Source organism: Aquila chrysaetos, chromosome 1 (assembly GCF_900496995.4).
Source record: "Aquila chrysaetos chrysaetos chromosome 1, bAquChr1.4, whole genome shotgun sequence".
Taxonomy (NCBI): domain Eukaryota; kingdom Metazoa; phylum Chordata; class Aves; order Accipitriformes; family Accipitridae; genus Aquila; species Aquila chrysaetos.
The window spans coordinates 28,079,881-28,104,096 of NC_044004.1; the positions used below are offsets into that span (position 1 = coordinate 28,079,881).

At 39.5% G+C, this 24,216-nt stretch overlaps 1 protein-coding gene across 3 annotated transcripts; it reads right to left on the reverse strand.

The window, feature by feature from the left end:
- Positions 1–3,079: 3,079 nt before the first annotated feature.
- On the reverse strand, positions 3,080–19,594 carry YIPF7 (Yip1 domain family member 7). Of its 3 annotated transcripts, none has more exons than XM_030027557.1 (6): positions 19,507–19,594; positions 16,573–16,689; positions 15,338–15,504; positions 13,477–13,622; positions 7,678–7,859; positions 3,080–3,528 (listed from the first exon to the last, which is right to left on the reverse strand). In XM_030027557.1, the coding sequence occupies exons 2-6, from the start codon at positions 16,686–16,688 to the stop codon at positions 3,366–3,368; spliced, it is 774 nt and encodes a 257-aa protein (XP_029883417.1). In that variant the 5' UTR covers position 16,689; positions 19,507–19,594; the 3' UTR covers positions 3,080–3,365. The 3 variants fall into 3 exon arrangements, with proteins under 3 accessions (XP_029883417.1, XP_029883436.1, XP_029883426.1); XM_030027576.1 differs by having other exon boundaries at positions 16,573–16,670; positions 19,507–19,581; XM_030027566.1 differs by lacking the exon at positions 19,507–19,594 and adding an exon at positions 19,348–19,366.
- Between the last annotated feature and the right edge of the window lie 4,622 nt (positions 19,595–24,216).

Sequence of the window (24,216 nt, forward strand, 5' to 3'; positions counted from 1 at the left end):
TGGAACCTTGGTACTACAAACGTGGCCCTTGGCTTGCCAAGGAGAGCATGTCTCTGGATGCAGCCTGACGTTTTGTCAGCAGCTGCTGTCTGACCCACGCTATAGTCTCCTCTCACTTGGAACATGTTCACTTTCATATGCTCCTGCATTTTGTTGCAATAGAACAGCAAAATGTTTAGACTACAGCAGAATGCTGCAAGATTATTTCTGAGGGTGACCTTGAGTACGTCTGGCACACAAGAAGTGCAGTGGAAGGCAGACAAGCACTTGTCTCCTATACCTCTCCTATACTGCCTGTGTCCAACCCTGGTGTCACCATTTGAAATAACAGAAAGGAACTAAGTGCCCATTTTTGTGTGTGAATGCACATTCAGAATTGAACTTGCATGTGCATGCTATGAAAAACAGGAAACCAAAGACAGATTAGAAACCTTCGCCCTCCAAAACCATGATTATTTTTTTTCCCTTTCGCTTTGAAGCTTATGTTTAAGTCTTGTGATTTTTTTAACTCTTCGGAGTGGGAAGCATAAATTAAAAAACAGTCTGTGACCCATTACTATTTTATAATCCTCTCTTTGGCAAGTTGAAAGTAACAGCTTGCCAGGCTTGTATTTAAACTTTCATGGAATGATGCAAAGGAGTGACTTACAATGGCCCAGGCAAAAGAAAATACAGGAAAGCCAGGTGGTGTTGGGAAAGCCTGTCCAGAGAGTCAGAACAAGAGTTTATTACCAAACATACATGTTTTGAACTGATTTTAGATCAAAACAACATTTATTTTTTGAAGAAGTAACAGTTTGCAATAGTGACCATAATAGTTTTAGATTCAAGAAGCACACAGGAATAAGAGGGCCAAAACCATCACCATGGCTGTGCTAACCTTCAGGAAGGACAGCTGGGTAAAACCAAGGAATCTTGTTCCAAAGAAGTAGAAGAAGGATGGCTAAGAGAGTTAAACCCTCTCATGTGGCATAGAGACTCCTGAAGGACACCGTACTGGGAGCACAGCACCAGTGCATACTGCTTGCTGGAAATCCCTTGGGAATGGGTACAAGGAAATCAGCATGGGTAAGCAGTAAAGCAAGGGAAGTTATTGGAATTAAGAAGTTAGCATTCAAAATGATGAAGATGTATCTCAGTGAAGAAAAGAAAAAAGTTATAAATTCTGAGAGAATAAACATAAAACTATAATTAGACTAGTGTTTGCTTTGTAAACGTGGCAAATTTTCAAGGTGTTCATTTTCCCTGTAAGTAATTTGACTTGTCTATGACATCAAAAGACAAATTGATGGCTTGATTCACTGGTTCCTCTGCCATTCACATCATGCAGATCAGGATGAAAATGAATAGAAAGTGCTGCGGAATAGAGCCATTTTATACTTGTTTTAGTCAGTATGAATGATAATAGGAAGTGTAGGACAAAAATGGATCTAAATGTTTCTGAACCATCTTTTCTGAACTTCAGAAGTGCAACCATATGAATCTTTCCCCATTCAGACATGAGAATGCCATTATTGCATGGTAAATCAAACTGCCTGATTTTATAACAATACCCTGGAGTCACTTGACATGTTTATCTGTGCCTCATTAGTGGCAAATTTACTCCCTGATACAGCAGGGCCAAATCTGTTGCGCTTACAAATGCCAGTCATGTTCCAAATTCACACACTTCCCACTTACTTACATGCAGCTAGATCCTGCCTAGTTATAGCCACAATTTGCTCCAGGGTCATGCCTCCAGCTTTGCCTCTCTGTGCCTGCGTTCCTAGCCTTGCAACAAAGAAATGGATAAATGCAGCAAGAATTTTGCCATAAATGAGTTGTGATTTTTTGAGGAATTGGCTAAGTACACATTACCTTTTTTTACTTCTCATGACCCCTAGTCTGAACTAGTTCCACTGGAGTTCAGTAAAATGAATTCCAGAATAGTTTGCACAAGAGTTCTTAAAAAAAACCAAATATGCCAGCAATGGGAAATATTTTTAGCAAAGGCTCTTTCAATTCAGAAACAGAATCACTAGCTTGAGGACAAACTGATCATCTAATTTACCTCTGACCTGAAAAGGATTAGGTACACAATTCATTTTATGTATTCTTGAGCAGTTTTGCCATACTAAGCTTCTGCATAAGTGTTTGCACTGTCAGGACCCTCTCTCACAGAATCATTGGTCCTCTGTCCAGAGAGAAATATTTTGTAGGCATTTCACCGAAGAGTTCAAAATAATGAATAAATAGGAGGATAATCAAGATCTTAAAAATATACATCAAGAAGGAAGACACCCTAAAACACAGATTAAATAATCTGCTGCCATTCATTTCCTTCACATTTCTCTTTATTTCATCTATTTCTTTTCCCTAGCCTTTTCTACAGCTACATTCATTTTCTCTACCACTGCGTGCTGGATTTTGCTCTTGTTATGACTGCACACACATCTCCATTTCCTCTTGATGGCTTGATACTTCTAATATTGTATTTTGAAACATAATCTGGTGCATTCTGTGCTTCATTGCTATTATAAAAATGTTAGGTTCCTGTAAAACTAAAAGCAGCAAATAGATTGGGGGGGGGGGGGGCAGATAAAATTGTGGAGATTTGTCTTTTGCTTGCTCAAATACAGTTCCGCCTTTCAGGAGACATTTTTAGGAGTTGCCTTTGCTTTGTGCGGTGCTTTTCTGCAGTGACAGCAGGCGGTGGTTTAGTGGCAATTTTAAAATATAACATTACTGTACATTACAAACAGTACAATAGTGTTTTGGACAGCAGCACCTCTTAAAAAAAAAAAACAAACCAGGATGACATTCCTACTTTCCTCCCTCTGTTGTAGCAACCTGTTCTTGGACAATTCTTCAACATCACAAAGCAGGGCCACTCATTCTTCTGTTAAAAAAACCCAAAGCCACATACATAAATTCTGGATATTAATTAGTAATCATATAAGATGGCAAGCTAGTTTTTTTGAAACAAATAAATTTGTAGTTTCACTTGATTTACTAGGTCCATTAAATATTTACATTATTGCTTTCCAGTTACTCTCTAGTATATGTATTATATATTAAACACTCAGAACAGATTTTTTTTTTTAAATTAGCATTTATTTCATATTTTTTCACCTTTACTACTTCCTCAATACAAATGTTTTTCTTTAAGCTATAAGACTTTCAAAACACCATTATTGCAGTCATCTACCTGTTAGCTTGATTTTTTATTTCATTATCAGCCATTAGGCAAATAAAAGGTAAGTCATATAATCTAATTCTGTTAATGGAACTTAATGCAACTCTAGGCAATCTAAAAATAAGTAAATAACCCCTTGCCCCTCCAACAATCATAAACAGACTGTAATAAGGCTACCAGAAAATACATCTCAGAAAACTGTTAGAAGTGCAAAAAGTCCATAAAGTAAAGCACACGGGTATGCAATAAGAAGCTGCTGTCCTTCCATACCCAATGCAGAGGTAAAAATTTTGGAGGCTGACAAACTGCACCATCCAATAATAAACAGAGCTAACAAAGTTCCCAGGATCCCCCTAAGAGAAAAAAAAAAAAACAAAAGAAACAGGACAGAGTCCACTTGTTAGTAAATGTAGCACCAAATCTTATCAAACTCGAGTTCATGTCTAGCAGCTTGTTAGTGATAAGGTAGCAGTCACTGGAAGAACCAAGGACTGACTGACATAATGAAAGTCAAGCCTGAGAAACAAATTAAAATAGTAACAGGAAACAAAAAGGTAATTTCTTCAGCATGGATAAAAGCAGCAGCTTTATCAGAAGTACTGCTAAAAGGACAATGCATTTCCAAATAAATCTTCTGGGGCTCCAGCAGATGCAGCAGCTAAAGTTTGATTTTAAAGATAGCAAAGATCCTGTTGCAGCCAAAACCATCTTGTAGAAGTTGTTAGGATCCAAAATGACACTACAGACCTACTCTTCCATCGGGCAGCCTCGTGACCTGGAGGGGTTGCATTTTTGTAACAACGGCACAGGTTTTAAGTGTGCCTCAGATTCTGAGGAGAGGCAATGAGGCTCTTAAAGAATCACACCTGAGCTGAGTAGGCAGAAAGGTGGTCACTGCCTCCCAGGAGAAAGCTCAACCGGTCTTTTAAAAAAGGGCACACATTGAGTAAAAAGGATGGGAAAAGAACCACTGAGCAAAAATATTTTGCTCATCCTGGCATCCTTCTCTGCACACTGAAAGGACGGTGGCTTTCCACACTGCCCCTTGGTGACAGCTGGGCCCTTCTGAAGTTACATTCTGCCACCTCTCAGGCGCAGGGTGGCCTGGAGAACTGATGATTATGGGACTATGGTCAAAAGCCCCCTGAAATATTCCTGCAGATTACAGAGAGCTCACTATTAAACCCTGTGGGAACAAAATCTTGCCAATAAATAGGGCTTCACATGTGCTTTATTTGCACTCTGTATTTGCAGCCTCCTTCTGTAAAATGCATGAGATCATGTGCATAATACACTGCTGAAGTACGTAATGAGATCGGCTGTGCTACACACTTTCCCTGTGTCAATCTCAAGGACTCTGAGAATGAATGAACCTCTGCCACTTGCTAAAGGACTTCCTGGTGCCACACTCTTCCAAAGTATCAGCAAAACAGAACCAGAAGTGAGAAACAGACTACGTATACTTACTTAGGTCCATTTCTCAGAAATAATCTCCACTAATATTATTATTGCAATTACACCATGATGAGTAAAGCTCCCCTTATTTAACTGACTTAGTTTACTTAATCCAATCATATCACATAAAATGGTTCACTTCTTGGCAATCCAGTCTCCAGGCCAATAAGGTATTTGGTGTTGTCAGCTCTTGGGACTTTGGGGGAGGAAGGAGAGAATTGATTTTAAGGTGGCTCAGCAGCTCATTGCAACTTCAACCCATTAAAAATAAAACATTAACGACCATGTGATTTAATATTCTCAGTTTAAGTGTTCTTTAAACCTATACAGTGGCATTCAGGGAAATTACACTGGGCTCCATGAACCAAGTTCCTGGCCTCTGCTCCAAGTGGAGATGCCAAGATCCTCACCTAAACAGTTAGCCAGAAATTCAGAGCTGGTATGTATGGATGGCTCTTTGAGCAGGTACCCATGCTGGCAGAGGGATGGGATGCAACAGGAACATACTGTGCAATGACAATTTACAGCTAGTATAATGACTCTTTAGGGGGCTATCACAAGGTAGTACAATTTAGAGCTGTGGCTGCTCTGCCTTGCACTGAGGTCCAATGGCCTCTCATGGTTTGTTCTAGGACTGGCAGTGAGCACAATGGAAAGGTGACGTAAAATCATACTGGAGCCAAAAGATACCTCTGTGAACTTACAAATTCAGTCCTTGATCTAACAGTCCTTGATCCTTTTGTTAATGCCAAAAGGAATGGTCTGGCTTTAGTGGAGACCTTGTGTCTGGCATGTCCACAAGGGCCGAATCCTCAAGCACAGGAGAAGGGCAAAGGCAGATGTCAGGCAAAGGCAGATGTCATGCTCACAGTGACCAAGAGGACTGGGGGTGTACTGGTATGAGATTGAGTTGGGGGGACAGACATGAGTGGACCCTCTCCACTCCTCTCTCTCACAACCTGCAGATGTGGTCACCAAATGGGTCCTTTGCATCAGCTGGGTCTAAGAATTTCTTTTTCCACTGTTACACTCATTTCCTTCACTGTTTAGTTAAGGAAATGGCTTGACCACTCTGTTCAGGGATTTGATAGCAAAGAATTGTTGTTTTTTCCAGGAAAAAGGTCTGCTGATGTTTCTCCCAGAAAGACAGCCTAATCAGCTTGGGCTCAGACATGATATCAGCATAGATGGGCACAAACAAATCTGGTTTCATGCAAGTTTGCATAAAAGAACTGGTTTTCTTTCTGGTACTATTCACCACACAAAATGTTCATATTTTGCTTTATTCAGTTACAGTCAAATAGCTAATCACGAAAACTGAAAATTGTTGGATTAGTATGTATCTTTGCAACAGATGTGCACATTATCTTACGTATATTTTCTGTGAAAACAAACATTGAAGTTAGTTCTTTACACTTTGAAATAGACAGAAATAACATTTTTACAAATATTAAAAAAAAAAGAATGTATTGCTGTCTTTCCCTTGCCATTTCAAATAAGTTTTTCAATTAAAAATATTGAAATGTATGTTGGATTTAAAAGTTGCCACTTAATTTTAATAGCATTTTCGTAAATGTTAGCCTTGGTACTTGCTGTGTTCAAGCAGTTTCATATAGTGAATGAGAAAGGACTGCAGAATCCTGTAGATAGGCACTTAACGTTATCAATTCATTTCACATACAATGGTTTAATTTTGTAAAGGCTATCACAGTATAGTATTTATAGATTTTCAAAAGATGTGCTTTTTGTAAATTTGCAGCATTTTACAAATGTGCGGCGTGTGCTTGGGGATTCCTTGTACAGACAACAGTACTCTGCGCAGTTGTAACAGCTGGTTTGGAGTTCACCCCATCTGTCCTATGATTATGTATCTGTACTTTTTATTAGGGTGGATTATTAAACAGGTTAATCAAGAAAATATGGGAAGTGTAGGAGAACAGAGAATAAAAGGCTTCTTCAGTGTCGCTCCTGTTCATCTCATCAAGGACAGCTCAGAAACACTTTGATACATGGAATATGGTCAGGTTAACCCATCATAGCTCCACAGAACCCATGCACCAAGGATTGTGCCAAAATCTTCATCCCACTATATAATTTCCTTAAAAAATAATATATACAAAATTCCTGCTTTTCCAGAGAAAACAAACAGGGGCACTTTCTTATTCATCAGCTGCCAAGTCCCATACATTACAAATTGGAAAGTTAAAAATGTGAGTGAACAACAAAGACTAAGGAGGGGAACCATTATTAATAACATGTTAACAATAGATAAAAGTACTGCTCAAGGCCTTCAGGCAAGACCTGGAGCTTCCTTGTACTTTGCTGTATGTGAACAGGGAGGTAAACACTGTCTGTATCTCAAAAGGCTTACCATATGAGGAGGAAGAAGAGGCTTGCATACAAATTTCCTATTCATAGGCATATTACTGAACACCTCCCCCCACACGCACAGATGCATATGCCACACTCATTTGGTTCTTCAAAGTTTTCAGTTATTTTCAGGTTTGCAATTACACAACTATACCTCAGAGTATATGACTCTACTACATCTTAAACACTTGTTCTAATGCTCCAAATCATTAAGGGTTGCTTGATTATTTCATTCTGTCACACAGAAATCTGTCTACAGAGGGAAAGGAAGCATAAGGATGGAAGCCTGATACTGTGAACAAAAAAAGTAACAGGGGAACCAGCTACATAAAACCAAAGTCCGGCAGTCGCTTTTAAAATTGATACCTAAGTTTGGCCACTGTTGGCTCTGCAAAACAAAAATCACATTCAAGGGTGCTGCAAAAATCAAAGGCACTCTCAGTTCAAGTGGGAAACAGCGGAATTAAGGGCTCATTAAAATGAATATATATCACCCTTCTCAAACGCAGTCCAGTTTTGTCCATTTCCACCTACACACACAAACAAAATGGTGTTTTTCTTCACAGTTTTGGAAGCCAAAATTCACTACCTAACCATTTACAAAACATTTCGTGTAACACCAGCCTTCTGACTTACTGCCCTCCATATGATTCCTGTTGCCATAAACTGGTACTTACTGTAGCGAGAAGACGACTGCAGAAGAGGACAAGATCACCATGGGCAGCAGGCAATAGCCCAAGACACTTGCAACGCAGCCATGCGAGACTCCTGGGACGCTCATCAGGTTCAGTAGGGCATGCATAGCAAGGCACCCAATGGCACTCATGCCATACACATAGCCAAAATGAACTTTTCCTGCCTGGAATAAATATGAGTAAGCATGAAGTATCGGAAGTGAGCAAGTGATAGCAAAATGGGGGGAGAAGACAGAAGGCAAGCACTAGGTTTGTTACTTTTTCTTGTTGACACTCCCTCTCCGCTTCGCCTACATCAGTTCAATTGTAAACCACAGCTGATATTTTTGGGTGATCTTTGCATCAAAAAATTCCAAGGTACAATTGTGAGAATGTGCTTGTCACTAACTTAAAGTTATAAGGCTGATTCTCAGTCTTACTGTCATTGGCCTCTGAACAGGACAGGAATTGGTTGAGGAGACTTGGGAAGGTGTAACTGGTAACAAACTGAGAAGAAATTATGGAAAGCACATTTTAATGTCAGGAAACATATTTCCAACAGGTTTATATGGGGCTGTGGAAAAGTGTCCTAAGCAAAATGATGACCCGACTTACTTGATATGCTTCACATATTATTACAAACCTCCAGCTTTAAGGACGCCTGCAAAAAAATACTAGAACTTTGCTGAAAGTATGCTGGTTTTCATGGTGAATATGTCTTCCCCTTGACTACCATGAGAAAGACACATGGTTGTGGTTAGATCAATACAACACGTTCATTTCAACATAAACCTGAGTAGTAACTGTGTATTGGGTTTGCGTGGCAAGGTTTTGGAGGGGGGTACAGGGGTGGCTTCTGTGAGAAGCTGCTAGAAGCTTCCCCTGTGTCCGATGGAGCTGATGCCAGCCGGCTCCAAGATGGACCTGCTGTTGGCCAAGGCCGAGCCCATCAGCAACAGTGGTACTGCCTCTGGGATAACAGATTTAAGAAGGAGGAAAAAATATTGCGTAACAGAAGACTGCAGCCAGAAAGAGGAGTGAGAATATGTGAGAGAAACCACTCTGCAGACCCCTAGGTCAGTGAAGCAGGAGGGGGAGGAGGTGCTCCAGGCGCCGGAGCAGAGATTCCCCTGCAGCCCGTGGGGAAGACCATGGTGAGGCAGGCTGTCCCCCTGCAGCCCAGGGAGGTCCACGGTGGAGCAGATATCCACCTGCAGCCCATGGAGGACCCCATGCTGAGCAGGTGGGTGCCCAAAGGAGGCTGTGACCCCATGGGAAGCCTGCATTGGAGCAGGTTCTTGACAGGACCTGAGGATCTGTGGAGAGAGGAGCCCACGCTGGAGCAGGTTTGCTGGCAGGACTTGTGACCCCACGGGGGACCCACGCTGGACCAGTCTGTGCTCCTGAAGGACTGCAGCCCGTGGAAGGGACCCAGGCTGGAGCAGTTCATGAAGAACTGCAGTCCATGGGAAGGACTCACATTGGAGAAGTTTGTGGAGCACTGTCTCCTGTGGGTGGGACCCCATGCTGGAGCAGGGGAAGAGTGTGAGGAGTCCTGCCCCTGAGGAGGAAGGAGCGGCAGAGACAAGGTGTGATGAACTGACGCCAACCCCCATTCCCCATCCCCCTGTGCTGTGGGGGGGTGTAGGTAGAGAAAATCGGGAGTGAAGCTGTGCCTGGGAAGAAGGGAGGGGTGGGCGGAAGGTGTTTTAAAATTTGGTTTTTGTTTCTCATTACCCTACTCTGATTTGATTGGTAATAAATTAAACTAATTTCCCCAAGTCAAGTCTGTTTTGGCTGTGACGGTAACTGCTGAGTGATCTCCCTGTCCTTATCTTGACCCACGAGCCTTTCATTGTATTTTCTCTCCCCTGTCCAGCTGAGGAGGGGCATGATAGAGCCACTTTGGTGGGCACCTGGCATCCACCCAGGGTCAACCAGCCACTAACTGTCAGCTTGTGTTCTTTTTTTGTTCCAAGGAATGAAAAAAAACCCAGGTGTTTTTTTCTTCCAGGTTTTATTCCTTTGTGGGAATTTAGTGCCTGTGAAAGGTACCAGCCTGACAGCCTGGAGCCTGATGTTTTCCAATTTATACACAAAGCTAGTACAACAGGCAACAGTGGCCACAGCACCACCGATTTCTTCATCTCCTGCCGTCATTTTGAAGGATCACCTCCAGGCATGAGGGCATTGTTCACTCCCAGAAATGAACACTCACAAAAGACTGCTAAATATTTCTTCTCTCTCTTCAAGCTTCTAACAAATGAAATACTGAATGTCGGCTATGCAATACTGTCATTTTCACATCTGTACATCAGAAATAAACATTCGTCCATCAGAAATAAACAGTGATTGGGATGAAGATGGTTTTGTTTGCTTTGTCTTGGAACTTTGTATCCTAATGATAACATGCATTTGTGAAGTACAAAGCTCAAACCTGGGACTCAATCCTTAACTCAGGACCATGGAATAAACTTCTCAAATGAAGGGTTACAATGCATCACCTTCCTAACACATAACAATATGTATATACATACTTAAAACACAAGTGTGTTTGTGCATACACACACATCTATATATTGCACATGTTTTATATTGCATATGATAAACCACATAAGAATCAGAACTAACAGAGGGTCTCAGTTTTCTAATAATTTTGTAGCTTACGGTTGGGTTCTCTTGTGATGGATAAGGTGGAAACATTATTGAAGCTTCTTCCGTGGTTTGCAATATTTACAAGTATCTCTTCCATGATGGTTAAGGAGGATTGAGAAGACTTCCCACTTCACTTATCCATACATTTTAATAAAATCTGGAGGAAAGCAGCTTTGAGGACCCTCCTTCTCTGCCCCCTCTTCCTATATCCATTCAGGTGGAAACAGATCACTGGATGCCAGAAGTATTTGAGCTGGACAGATATAAAGCAATGCAGTAGAGAGCGCCTAATCTAGTGACGACACAGCCTGAAAGTCCTAATGTTGCGGGTTGGTGACGGCTCACCAGCTCTAGTTGGAGAGCAGTGCACGCATATGTGAAAGGCAGCCTCAGTTAGTAAGACCTGCCTCTACGTCAGCACCGTTATCCTGTTTTCATCTTGACCTGGCTCACTGCTGAGCTCTCCTCTGGTTCCAGTCCTCAAGGTTAGGTCACGTACAGTCAGGTTGCCTATATCCTCACAACATCCTGAGTGTTGGCCTTTTCCCTGCCACTGCGTTCCACCATAAATAATCTATTCCTGAAAAAACAGCATAAGAAATCTTCCTATTTATGTACAGAGACCTTTGCTGCGTTTGCATACTACTGGCATAAAATAATCAGGAAAAATTGCTTCACCAAATAAAATTAATGATAGCTAGAGATAGTATGGGAGAGCAAAGCTGGCTCAGATTATTATCAATTACAATTTCAGTCATTAAAGATTTGTGGTACGTTTAACATCTGCAACGGTTTGGGGCAACCTTTACTATAGACCAGCTAAGAAAACCTCTGTCTCAAACAGATGCAACTACAAGCTAGTATTTTAGACTGTTTGTTTCAGTGTATTTAATTGTTCTACACAGCACTATTTAGCATGTTAGTTTAAGATTAAGGAATTACTGAGACAGAGGTGAAGGGAGCACTAGCACTAGCAGCTAACTGAAATCTCCACTTGGTGAAATATTTGATTTGTGGTGCAGGGGAATGAGAGAGAGAAGAAAAAAAAGCAGCTGAACATGATGGTTCCAATTCTAGTCTTTCTTAACATATGTAAATATATTGAGTCACACAGGCGGGAATACTCCCAATTCACAGTGATGTAAGCAAAACCAGAATCAGGCTTGATTAGTCTGGCAGGCTTTGATGAATGGAAAGAGCTAAATTTGTCCTGCGGAAGGAACAAGGTTAGAAGAAAGTCAGGCTTCGTGCGCTTGTTTGCATCTGCCTAGAGTGGGTACTACTATCCTTAGTTTAAGTGGATGGGGAAGTCTGATTTTGTACGAATGACTATGTAAAATGCAAAGCACCTGAGACTCGGGCTTCTGCTAACTTTTGCACTGACGTTGTTTCTCTATCTGCAATGGAGCTGTCCTGTTTTACACCAGTATGAGGAAGATCAAGTCCTGCTGCCAGGCTAACAACCCTTTCCTCTCTTTCTCTGCGCTCTGAAAAAACTGCTACCATTTGAAGAATATCTTTGCATATTTTTCCATAGTTAAAAAGCTGAAACTAAATAAAATTTATAAATTATTTTTGGAAACAAGCTCTCAACCAAATTATGTTCCTGGTGCTATTAGAAGAGAATTATTCAAGTACAGAAGGATATCATAGCTTACACAGCTGAAGAGCCACTTTAATATTCAAATGCATCTGAGATAAAATGAGCAGCCTGAATTTATAAGATGGCCCATGGAAATCCCATAGACTTATTGCTGTGAAGTTGTGGTACAAAAACTCTAGATTGTATCAGAGTTCTGCTGGCCTAAAACTGGAGCATTGAAAATAGTTGTTTTCCTAATGACACTTAAAATGCTTAATATCCCAGAATATATAAGGTAATTAAAGTATTTTATTTCAATAATAGTAGTTTAATATTAATTATAATTGTTTGCTATTCAGGGAGCAAAATCAACAGCAACCAATTTTTTCCATTCTGTTGTTTTTTTAGCTTTCCTTCCATTTTCCTGATTATAATCAATTCAACGCTTTATCCTTTTATTCCCCGCATACCTTTATTTCTCTAGGTGGAAAATAGCCTGTCTTCTCTAGCTTCCCACCTTCTTTTCCTTTTATTCCCTTTCCTCCTGCCTCTTCCACCCTTTTAAAAGATTTTTAATTTTATGGGGACATAAACAATAATAATACTTGCCATTTATATTGCAGTTTGCACATCCAAGTACTGCACTGACATTACAAATTGAGTAAGAACTTGCAAGAGTCTTCTGATTCAGCACTATTTATCACAGAGGAAATGGAGAATTAGATCCCCATTTCTTTCACCTCAGTTGCAGAGCAGTAAAGCCCTTCCCAGAATGGTTCCACCTTATCCCTGCCTGATGAATTGCTGCCGACAATCAGAGCTGTACTTCAGCAGCACTGGAGAGCCCCTGCTGTCACTGATAAATAGATGAATTTGGAGTACTGTACAATCCCTGTTCAACTTCCCCCCTGTAAAGAGGAAAGGGGTTAAATACAAGCTACCATATTTTGTTTAGCAGATGACATAGAAAAAGAATATAAACTAAGAAAGGACTAGCAAAATTTATAGGAAGGTAATGCAAATTTGAGGTGGGAAGGAAAAGGCTGTTTCCACTTCCTTTTTCAAATTATTCTAGTTACATAAAGATCATGTTTTTTATATCTCTGCACTCCCCAAAATAACATTGAGAGAAGATAATGTCAAAACAGTAGCAAGAGGGTTAGAAAAACTGGGCTGGTCTGCTATGCCTTTTTATTCCCTCCTTTAAAACCTCCTTGTTAGGTCCTTACCTAGCACACACTGCTATGCTTTGGGTGTTCAGAGCCTCCCCAGGATAGACACTGCACAGATCTGTCCTTTGTTCATATTAAATCCACTCCAAAAAATGGTGTGGTCTTTTCTTTCCACTGGAAGTAATACATCACCTGTATTACATCTACATTACATTTAAACTTTATGCAAGTACTTTCAAAGCAAGGAGACTTTTTAATATATAATCTCGGAACAAATGGCAGCAAATGACTCATTTTATGCCAGTACTACATCTTCTGCAACTTCACATGCATTATCACCTAGGCATTAGCTTGTTAGAGAAGAAATCCCTTAAGATTTCTACCACATCCTACCAGCAGCAATGTTGCTCCAAGGGCCAAACAGAAAACCATAGGTCCGGTGAGGTCTGTCTCGTTCATAATGCTGCCATCTGCAGGCTTCATTGGATTAAGAACTGTTAATGTTTTTTGCCATATATGCTCAAAATTGATCCCAAGTTCTGCAATGAGAAATTCCAGGACTGTTAATTGCTCACAAGAAAACACTTTTACAGAAACCCATTAGATACTACAAAACCCCAAACAAGCAAACAAATTAATCACTTTAATGAAGATAATATTGTAGGATGATGTATTCTGTAGTAGGAACATGATGCCCCTGCTATATACCCAGTATATCTGAGAGTCAGCTCTGATTCTGAATTGGAATATTAATTTATTAAATCCAATTTTAGGCAGTGAACCAAAAAATGCCCTCAGCATTTTTGAGTTAATATTTGTTTTTCTTATATTTAAAACACATATATTTAATGCCACACTAACTTAGATGTTGAAAAATATGCTACTTAACAGTAACTGCAGAATTCAAGATACTCTAGAACATCGAGGACAGAGATATATGCTTTAATTCTGGCAAATCTGACAAGAGATGTGTCTTAAGCCTGAACTGCCAGAGGCACTTAAAAATGACATTCTTCCCTTCAAGCCCGGTTAATAATCCTTTGTACAGTGCTTTATAAGCTTTTCTTGCATTTAAAAAGTAATTACTGAGGACCCCTAGAAACAGAACAAAATTATTCCCCATTAAAGTTGATGGGAATTCTGCCATTAACTTTACTGGGGCAAAGATTTCTCTTATAACTTCTGCAGAAACACTTCAGCTTGCAAGAGTAATCATCTTCCCTGAGCTGCTCCAGTAAGGGAAAAGTTAGGTTCAGACCTGGATACCAGAATTACTGAGACTGACAATGTGTTAGATCTGTTTGGAAAGCCAAGTCTTTACCTTATTCCACTGATCCACCATCTCGAGCTGAGCCAAAATATTATATAAATAAAGTTATTCTGTATTAAAATGTGTGTCTTTGGTCAGATTTATGTGGTACACAGATAGGAACATCTCTGAAGCCCTGAGGATCAGAAGCAGTCGTACGCCAACATCCTTTTCACAGGGTGAGCTGCATGTGGAGTTGAATGCTTGGAGGTCTGAGAGGTAGAGATCTAGCAGTTATCTATATCAAACAGAGTGATCTTGCTGGTTTTAAGGCAGTAGTAGTATCTTTTAAGTAGTAAAAACGCCACTTGCATTCCAGTATGCAAAAGCAGTCTGAATATGCTCTTTTTACATTATGCTGAAATAATCACAAATAAGTTCTCTTTTTTTTTTAATGTAGCACAAGTATTTTGTAAACTACAAAATCAGCCACTAGCATTAGGATGGTTCAATCATCATAAAGAATTATATTGTTTGTGTAGTTAAATGAGCAACTAATTGAAACTGGAAGCAGTTTTCTCCATTTCTTTCCCACTGAAACAAGCTATTTAGCATCTTCAAACTATTAAATTTATTACTAGATATGCAAAAAGGATTATTATCAGTATTTATTAATTATAGATGTTCCAATATGTATGCAGGATAAACAGAATGGAAAAAAATATTTGGAAATGTGATTGCAAAACTTATTGTTATGCTGTCATCTAGTGGTAGTAAAGTATATGCCATAGTAAAGTATATGCTATATATGCCATAAGGCTGAATGAATCCATGGCAAATTCAAATAAGAAAATGTAGGTTTGGGGGCCAGGGACTGTTGGCTGAAGCTCACACAGCCAGGCTTGGCAGCTCTGCTGCAGTTTCTCTAGTGACTGCCACTAGCTGGCAAAGAAAAGTATAGGCACCCCCAGGAACCACGCACATCGTCCATGGTTTTATTTTTACCTTCTAGCAAAGGAGGTTCCTCGTCAAATCCGTCAGCGTAACTGAGATGAGAGAGAGTGTCGGGACTGTATGTCGGCTGCAAAATCTGACCTGTGTAACTCTGAGAGGACAGAAGCATTTCTGGTGGGGCAAAAGCACTGGCTGGAGGTTGCTCTCCTGCCTGGCTCCTAGGACAAGAAACAAATCACAGCAAAACAAGCGACAACAAGCAAACTGCAGTGAGCAACTTCACAACAGCTTAGAGCTGCTCCCCATGTGCCACAGTTTAAATTTTCACCTATTTTCAATTTGGGGAACCTGGAAATTTTCTGGGTACAGTATCCGCTCTGTGTATTGAATGCCGAGCCACTGATGATGGCTTTGCTTCCCTTCACGGCAACCCCCTCTGAAACCAGGCAGGGCTCCTTGCCGGCCTGCCAGCACATTGCAGCCCATCGCACCCACTTCTGTGCCCATCCAGCTCAGGCAATTGCACAGCACAGGCCCCCAGGCTGGGGTCAGGGAGAAAGGGAATTTAGGAGCTGTGAGGGCACCCACAAATTTAGGCACTCCTGACTTTTCCACCAAGCAGCCTGGTGACATTCCCCAGATATGTCCATACTGCTAACAAAAGAGCCATATATTTAATTTTTTTTCTTTCTTTCTTGAATCTGAGAAGGAGCTTAAAGAATTTCTAGAAATATGTGCCCTAAAATCCACATTAATAGCACAAAGCTCAGTCGCTCCAATTCGGTAAACAACCTGCAATATCCGTACATATAAAAGTAGCACAAAACCCAGTCCTTTTATAAAGAAAGGCTCATTTGCAAGTAATTCTGCCTTGGGGAAAGTCTAGATGATCTCTTGAAGCTTTTTGTTCCTCCTGCAAGCCCCACAGGCAGCAGGATCCATCAGCTGCTGAACAGGGAAGCTGCAGCAACACCCAGCCTCCTACCGCAGTCGTGTCAAAATCTCCTTAAGGGGGAAACCCTCAGAACTTCTTTCCCTCAGTGTCCCCCTTCCATGGGCAGAAGTCACCAATAGGTTTAAAAAGCATAAGAAAAAAATGAAATAATAAGATTTTTCCTGTCTTTCTATTGCTATGACTTGTATTTCTCCACTAAAATTTCCACTTTATTGATTATGCAATCCTTTTGGCCATTGCATGCTAGTTTTTGTCATTAATTTCATTTGAGCTTTGAGATATATCATCATTTCTCTCTCTGTTTTTTTTTTTTTTTTTGTAGCATACTTACTTTCTGCTTCCACACAGGTTTTCGTTAGACGCATAACTGTTGTAACCTTCTTCCTGGTCATCTATGGTATAATTGGACTGGTAAAAGTCGAACTGAAACTGGTCAAAATTTGACATTCTGGTTGGAAAAATGATTGTAAATATCAATAAAATAGCCTTTGCAACCAGCCAATATCTATGTTTTGAACTGTCCTAAACTTAAATGAAAATAACAAACCTTAAAGCCACAAACTTAAGAGAATCTTTCTGTTGCAACTCATGATAATTTGGAATTGACAAAAAAGGACTCTCTACTTTCTTTTGTTATAACAAGAGAAATGAATCTTCTGTTACTCTTAATTACTGTATATTAATTTACAAGTGGTATACTGGACTTCCTCTCTTGTTACTGTTACCAAAAGTAACGTAAGTAATTTTGAAAGAAGATATATATCAAGTAAACCACTGTTTTAAACTGTTCATTTTCCTACTTAAAAAAAAAAAAAAATCGTGCCCATGTCTGAATGCTTAGAAATTAATGTTTTTAAGAAGTATTTTGGGTTTCAAAAACAATTACTTTTTTCAGCTATTTATGTTTTGCAATTTTATATATGACTATCATAAAACATTAGAAAAATACAAATATCGCCACAGAATTTGTGATTTCTGTTTAAGGACACTGTAGCTGGCTTATTAGGAGTACCAGAGGAACATTCTCACTGGTTAGCTACATGCCGTTGAAAAGGACAGCATACTGAATGATCGAATAGTAAAGAAAGCACGTTATAACACGTCTTTCACTCCTGCTGATCCATAGTTCAGCTCTGTAGCTATGGACTGATTAGACTAAGAAGGGAACAACTTGACTGTTTTCCCTTCCACATTGTGACCAACTGTTTTTATAACTATTTCAATTTTGCACACACTGGGCCCATTTCATGCATCCTGTGTGTAGGCAGGACTAGTTGTCTGGATCACACATAAGCAACGTAAGTGTCCTGGTTTTGGCTGGGATAGAGTTAACTGTCTTCCTAGTACCTGGTCTGGTGCTGTGTTTTGGGTCCAGTATGAGAAGAATGTTGATAACACACTGATGTTTTCAGTTGTTCCTCAGTAGTGTTTAGACTAAGTCAAGGATTTTTCAGCTTCTCATGCCCAGCCAGCAAGAAGGCTGGAGGGGCACAAGAAGTTGGGAGGGGACACAGCCAGGGCAGCTGACCCAAACTGGCCAAAGGGGTATTCCATACTGTGTGACATCATGTCTAGTATAGGAACTGAGGGGAGTGGGGGGGGGGTTGGGGAGATAGCCGCTCGGGAACTCACTGGGCATCGGTTGGCAGGTGGTGAGCAATTGCCTTGTGCATCACTTGTTTTGTATATTCCGATCCTTTTGTTATTATTATTGTCATTTTATTATTGTTATTATTATCATTATTAGTTTCTTCTTTTCTGTTCTATTAAAATGTTCTTATCTCAACCCACGAGTTTTACTTTTTTTCCCTGATTCCCTCCCCATCCCACTGGGTGGGGGGAAGTGAGTGAGCGGCTGTGTGGTGCTTAGTTGCTGGCTGGGGTTAAACCACGACAACAAGAAAGGAAGCACATTGGTTCTGTAACACATTGTGTACCTTTTGGCATTACAGAGTGTTTCAAACTGCAAAGATATTTTATTAATTCTTAGATTTGGTCTAGGTGCTTCTTATGTTATTAGCATGGCTGACTATAAATCCACAAAACAGCTCCAAAGTTCGCAGGTCTACCTTCCATGCTTTGAGCAAGACTATCCACAAGATTAAGGATTGACCCTGTTTCGCCTCAGTGTTACCTTTACGCTGAGCCACAGGCAGCAAAGACATTACACCGGCTCAGAGCAGCACATCGGTTCAGGGAGTGCCCCAGCCACCGACAGGTTGAGGCTGGAGGGCAACCCTGGGGATCGCCTGGTCCAACACTCTGCCCAAAGCAGGGTCACCGACAGCAGGCTGCTCAGGGCCGTGTCCAATCTTTTGAAAAGTCTGGCTTCATCATCTTTAATCCCTTCCATCAGGTGGTTATGTTCATTGATGAGATCCCCCTGAGCCCTCTCTCCTCCCAGCTAAAGTTCTTCAGTGATTTAGGCAAAGGTCTGAGCAGGATTTGCCTGAAAATGTATAGATGTAGGTATGTGTTTCACCACTTGGCTAGCATTTATGTAGTCAAACTCTTAAAACACACAGAGAAGTTCTATAACCTGACTGATAACCATAACAATATCCAATTTACTCAGATTTTCATGTAAAATATTCACCTCTCCTAACATTTCCCATTTTCTTCACTTTTGCCCTCTTTTCCAACTTTCAAATGCCATTGGCAAAAATATGCTTTTCCTCTCACAGTTACTCTCACAGGTATCTCTATATTTATCAAGCATGCACTGCTTATGGAAAAGATCTTTGCAAATCTCTTTATAAGGTAAAAGTTATAAAGATTAGTATTTCATCAGGGACCTTGAAATGCTGCATATTAAATTTTCTAAATTGTATCCTATAATCAGACTAATCTGTGAGGACCCAATTCCTTCATTTAGCTAGAGCATTCAAAGTAGAAGTTATTCTTATATTATTTTCTTAACTGCTGACCAATCATGCAGGATTTCCAAATTTAGAAGAGAAATAATTTTTACATTGTAAATATGAATTAATAGAAATGAATTCTACTAAGCTATTTACTGTGGTTTTATTTGGAACTGCACACCAGTTATACATTTGTCCAACAAAGATTTTAAATGGAATATGTTTTGAAAAACTTTAGTTGGTACCTCTACCCCAATAGCTCAATTCCAGTATGTCTTGAATGTTCTTTGCTGTCACTATAAGGAATAAAATAATTACTTAACCAGGTATGCTACAATCTGTACAACTGAGTTCAGAAAAGATAAATTTATTTTCCAAAAGAATTTGGAGGTAAGGTTACTTACTTTTTAAGATATTTGATGAAAACTCCAGTCTGTTGAATTTACATGTTGGAGAACACCTAAAATATCCTCTTGCTTCAACAGGGATGAGCTTAGTGCTATTTATAAGATTCTAAATTTGATCTTTGAACAGATGCATATGAAGGAAAAAAAACCCACTACCTGTCAATATCACGGCCAGCATTTCACAAGAGCTAACAACAATAAGCAGAAAAAGGCTAGGAATCTTCAAGGAAAGCAGAACAAATACTGTTCCATATATTTCAACCCAATAATCTAGATTGTAGGTTAGAGCTTCCTTCTTAAGTAGGTATTTATGAAGATCTCCGTGGAGCCCTCATGAGCCAAGCTGTTAGATCTTAAAAAGTTTTAACAACATGTAATAATACCTGTTAAATTAATAGGGTAAATACATGTACTCGGGGACCTGTTTCTAGCAGACGCTCCCACGGTGTGCGCTATGGGACACACGCAGCCGTAGAGCCACTCGGTGCGGCTGGCGGAGGGAGCTTTCGGTCACCTGCTTTTTGGGGAGAACGCGACGCTCCCTGCGACTGCAACCGCAGCGGGAGGGAGGGTGGAGGCACCACGAGGCCAGGTCCATCCTCTGGTCCAAGGCCAGGGCTCCATTCTCCAGGCACATCCCCCTGCCCCACTGCTTTCTCCAGGAGCTCTGGTCCATTTGGCAAAGCAGTCTCCTGCCCGCTGTGCCACGATCGGGGCAAGCCTTTACTTAAAAGACAGGGAACCCTGCTCTGCTCTTTGAGGGCCTTTGTTGAATGTGTGGGCATCAGTTCATGGTTAATTTTTTTCATGCAATGCTCAGTGTGGTATCCCTTTCGTTACCTGACCCGTTATGAAAAAAATATTAGGAACCTCTGTTCTGTAGTCCTGGTTATTAGAAAACTTGTAGCACGGTATAGATTCTGAAATAGCATTTGAACTTCAAAGACAGCTTTTCTATTTACACACGCTTTAGTATCAGATACTTATCCAGTCATAACAGGTGCTGCCTTTTTCACATATTTATAGGATAGCTTCCCAACGAGTGCTTGGGCTAGTTAATTTAAGGAATGGGACATTAAATGGGATGTATTATCAGGCCATTAATATATGCCTCAGGTGCATATTAAATTCTGTGAAGTTGAAGGCCAAATGACTTCCATTTCATTAGGAGAATAATCATGCCCTGTTAGTACATGACTTACAATGCTATGAAAGAATTATAATATAGGTGCATTTTTAAATAAGAAAAAATGAAGTATACCAAGTTTTCACTCAGTATATATGTCCAAAAAAGAGCCCAGAAGGAAGGATGGTGAAAAGTAGAAAAATATAACATTTGTTTCTGCTAATTAAGGGTAATCTAACTATGGTATTTATTACAGCTATTGTTAAGCCTCCCTCATGCTCTTGAACTTCTCTCCTGCCATTTCCAGAGTAACAGTTCGTGCTGTTACACCCACCAAGGTGAATTTTCAGCTTTGATATTTAGCAAACTGCTAATCTCTATAATGTCTAATCATCTCAGTTTAGATAATATCATTTGATCTTGTTTATACCAAATCAGTGGGGGGAATGATATAGGATTAACTTCTGTCCTTCAGAAGGGTAATTAAAATTTTTTTTTTTTAGGGATAGAAAGATCCTAATTTGCTAGGGTTATGACTCTGTTTTAATTACAAAAAAGACTTGATTACTTTTGCTACTTTCTGTTAAAAAAAGTTTTATATATATAAATATAAAAAACCTTATATATATTATAGCTTTAATAGCTGTTTAACATATCACAGTTAGAAAAGAAAGCCACCTGAAAATTTAAAAAAAAGAAGACGTTAAAATTGAAACATATATATATCTCTCTCCATATATAAAATTAAAATATAATATACCTTATTGTACATATTATACATTAATTATACATGTATACTACATTAATATCTGTGTGTATATAGGCATATAAATGGACATCTAAAATACAAAAATGGAAAATAATATTATTGAGAAATGATGATGCAGACAATTGATTAAAAAATTAAAAGCATATAAGATTAAGTAATTGATAGGAAAGTGACCGATAGAAAAAAGGACCGTCCAAGTGTATTAGAAGCAGACAGAATCATGCCAGTACTGCCATTCTCCTATCAGATGAAAAAAGACAGAAACGTTTAATTAGAAATGTTCAAATCAACATTTTAAAATTCTGCATCTAAAAGTTTTAGAAGAACTGGTCAAAAATGTTCTACATTATTGAGTTGTGAAACAACAGGAAAGTTTGAGAAGATCAAAAGTAAGTAAATACACCATTTTGAAAAAGGCTAAATGAGATGCCCTGAGTAATTATTGGCCTGTCACCATGAGATTAATCCTAGCAAATTATGGGCTCAAATAATAAATAACTGAATCGATGAATCCAATCAACATGGGCTCTTGGAAACTAGCTCATTTCAAACTAATTTATTTTCTAACAAGATTTGTAGTTGGGGAAGGTAACCACTGATGACCTATATTTATACAAGGCATTTTACTTGATTTTGCTTCAATAAATATAGAACCATCACTGTTTAATGGGACAACCATTATACTGATTAAATAAGTGCTGTCTGATGTGTCTCGAATGTAATTGTAAAAGAAGGGAGGATTTCTAATGGTGTCTTACAGGACAGAAACTTTACAAACCTTATCTAGCAGGCACTTTGAAGCAAAATCTACCAACCAGAGCCAGTCACAGGCTGGTTTGACCAGAATCTGTTAGGACAAAACAGACAGCAAGTAATCAAAAGAGCCTTGAAGCTATTAGTGAACAGTAAAATAAAACTCAGAGCAGAAGAACTTGGAAATTTTCACAGTGACAACAGCAGTTGACCACAAGAGCAGTTTCCCAACAGTGCTAGCAAGTTTCCTGTAATAGGACATCTGATGGTCTGATGAGATATTATATTTTAGTTCAGGTAAGGAATTAATTCAGTAACGCTCAATGACCTTCATTTATCCAGGACTACAAATTAGATAGCTGTATTGGGTGTGGCTGAGATGGAGTTAATTCTCCCCATAGCAGCCCTCGTCGTGCTGTGCTCTGCATTGGTAGCTAGAAAGGTGTTGATAACACACCAGTGTTTTGGCTGCTGCTGAGCAGTGCTGGCACAGCATCAAGGCTGTCTCTCCAACATTGCCCCCCCGCCCCTCACCAGCAGGCTGGGGGTAGGCAAGATCTTGGGAGGGGACACAGCCAGGACAGCTGACCCAAACTGACCAAGGGGATATTCCATACCATATGATATCTGCTCAGCAATAAAAGCTAAAAGAAAGGAGCGGGGGGGGACATTGGTTATTAAGACATTTGTCTTCTGGAGTAACCGCTACGCGTACTGAAGACCTACTTCCCGGGAAGTGGCTGGACATCACCTGCTGATAGGAAGTAGAGAATAAATGTTTTGTTTTCCTTTGCTTCCACATGCGGCCTTTGCTTTTGCATTATTTAACTGCCTTTATCTTGACCCATGAGTTTTTTCCCATCTTATTTTCTCCCCTCCTGCCCCTGTCCTGCTGAGGAGGGGAGTGACAGAGTGGCTTGGTGGGCACCTGGCACCCAGCCAGGGTCAACCCACCACAATAGCACAGGTCCCTTCTAGTCTTACAGTCTACAAATAAGAAATTACTTTACTCAGGGGCAGGTTTGAAGACTAAATAAACCATTCTGAGGTGAAAAAAACTATAAGGCTGAAAAGAATCAGAGAGGGGCTAGGAAAAATGGATGTGTCCATGATCACAATAGCTATAGCAAACATTTAATGTTGAAGTTTGGTGTGTAAGGAGCACTCATTCGATATTTACCCGTACAGGTCACTGAGCAACTGGGTTGCCAGAGCTGAGCATTTCTTCAGGTACCTGAATGTTCAGTCCATCACTGACACACCACATTAGAAAAGGCTGTCACGCATGTGTTAACATAAGGAAAAAATAAATTGTTGCACCTCAAGGCTTTAGAACAGAATGTGAATATAACCTCACTTTCTTTGACTGACAGGTACACACGATGTTAATAATCTAGGGGAAAAGTAGTTTGGATGAGGTCTAACCATCAAAAATGAAAATAAGAATTGAACCTGATGAGTATAAAAAAGACGAACAGACTTGATGAAAGATGTGAGAATTTCTACAAGAAATTCAAAACTTTTTTCTAAACTAAATTGCTAGCATTTTGTTTACCTACTTTTTCCATCTTTCCTGAAAAGGAAAATAGGCAATGTGGGGACAAGTGAAATATCATCACTTTTCATAAGCTTACATTTTCCTTTTCAGCTTTTTTGACAAAATGAGGTAATAATTAAAATATTTTAAAAATTTCTGGTAAACTTTAAAAAAAAAATAAAATAGATAGCACAAGATTAAATGAGATAAGATAGAAAAGGCTATAGAATTCTGGCTATAGAATCAGCTATGTAACCCTATATTTATTACTCAAAGTAAACTGATGAGTACAGCAAATCCATTAAAATAATTAGTCAATTATTCTATAGTTTTTTCAAATGTAAAAATTAATCACATTAAGTATTAATTCAGTAAGCTTTAAGCTTAATTACTTACATTTACAGGCCCCATTAATAATTTTGTAAGTGGAACATTATTAAAATATATTAATAAAGAGGAGAGGAAAATTTAATTGCAAAGAAATATACCATTTACTACTTCTACGAAATATTTTTTTACCAA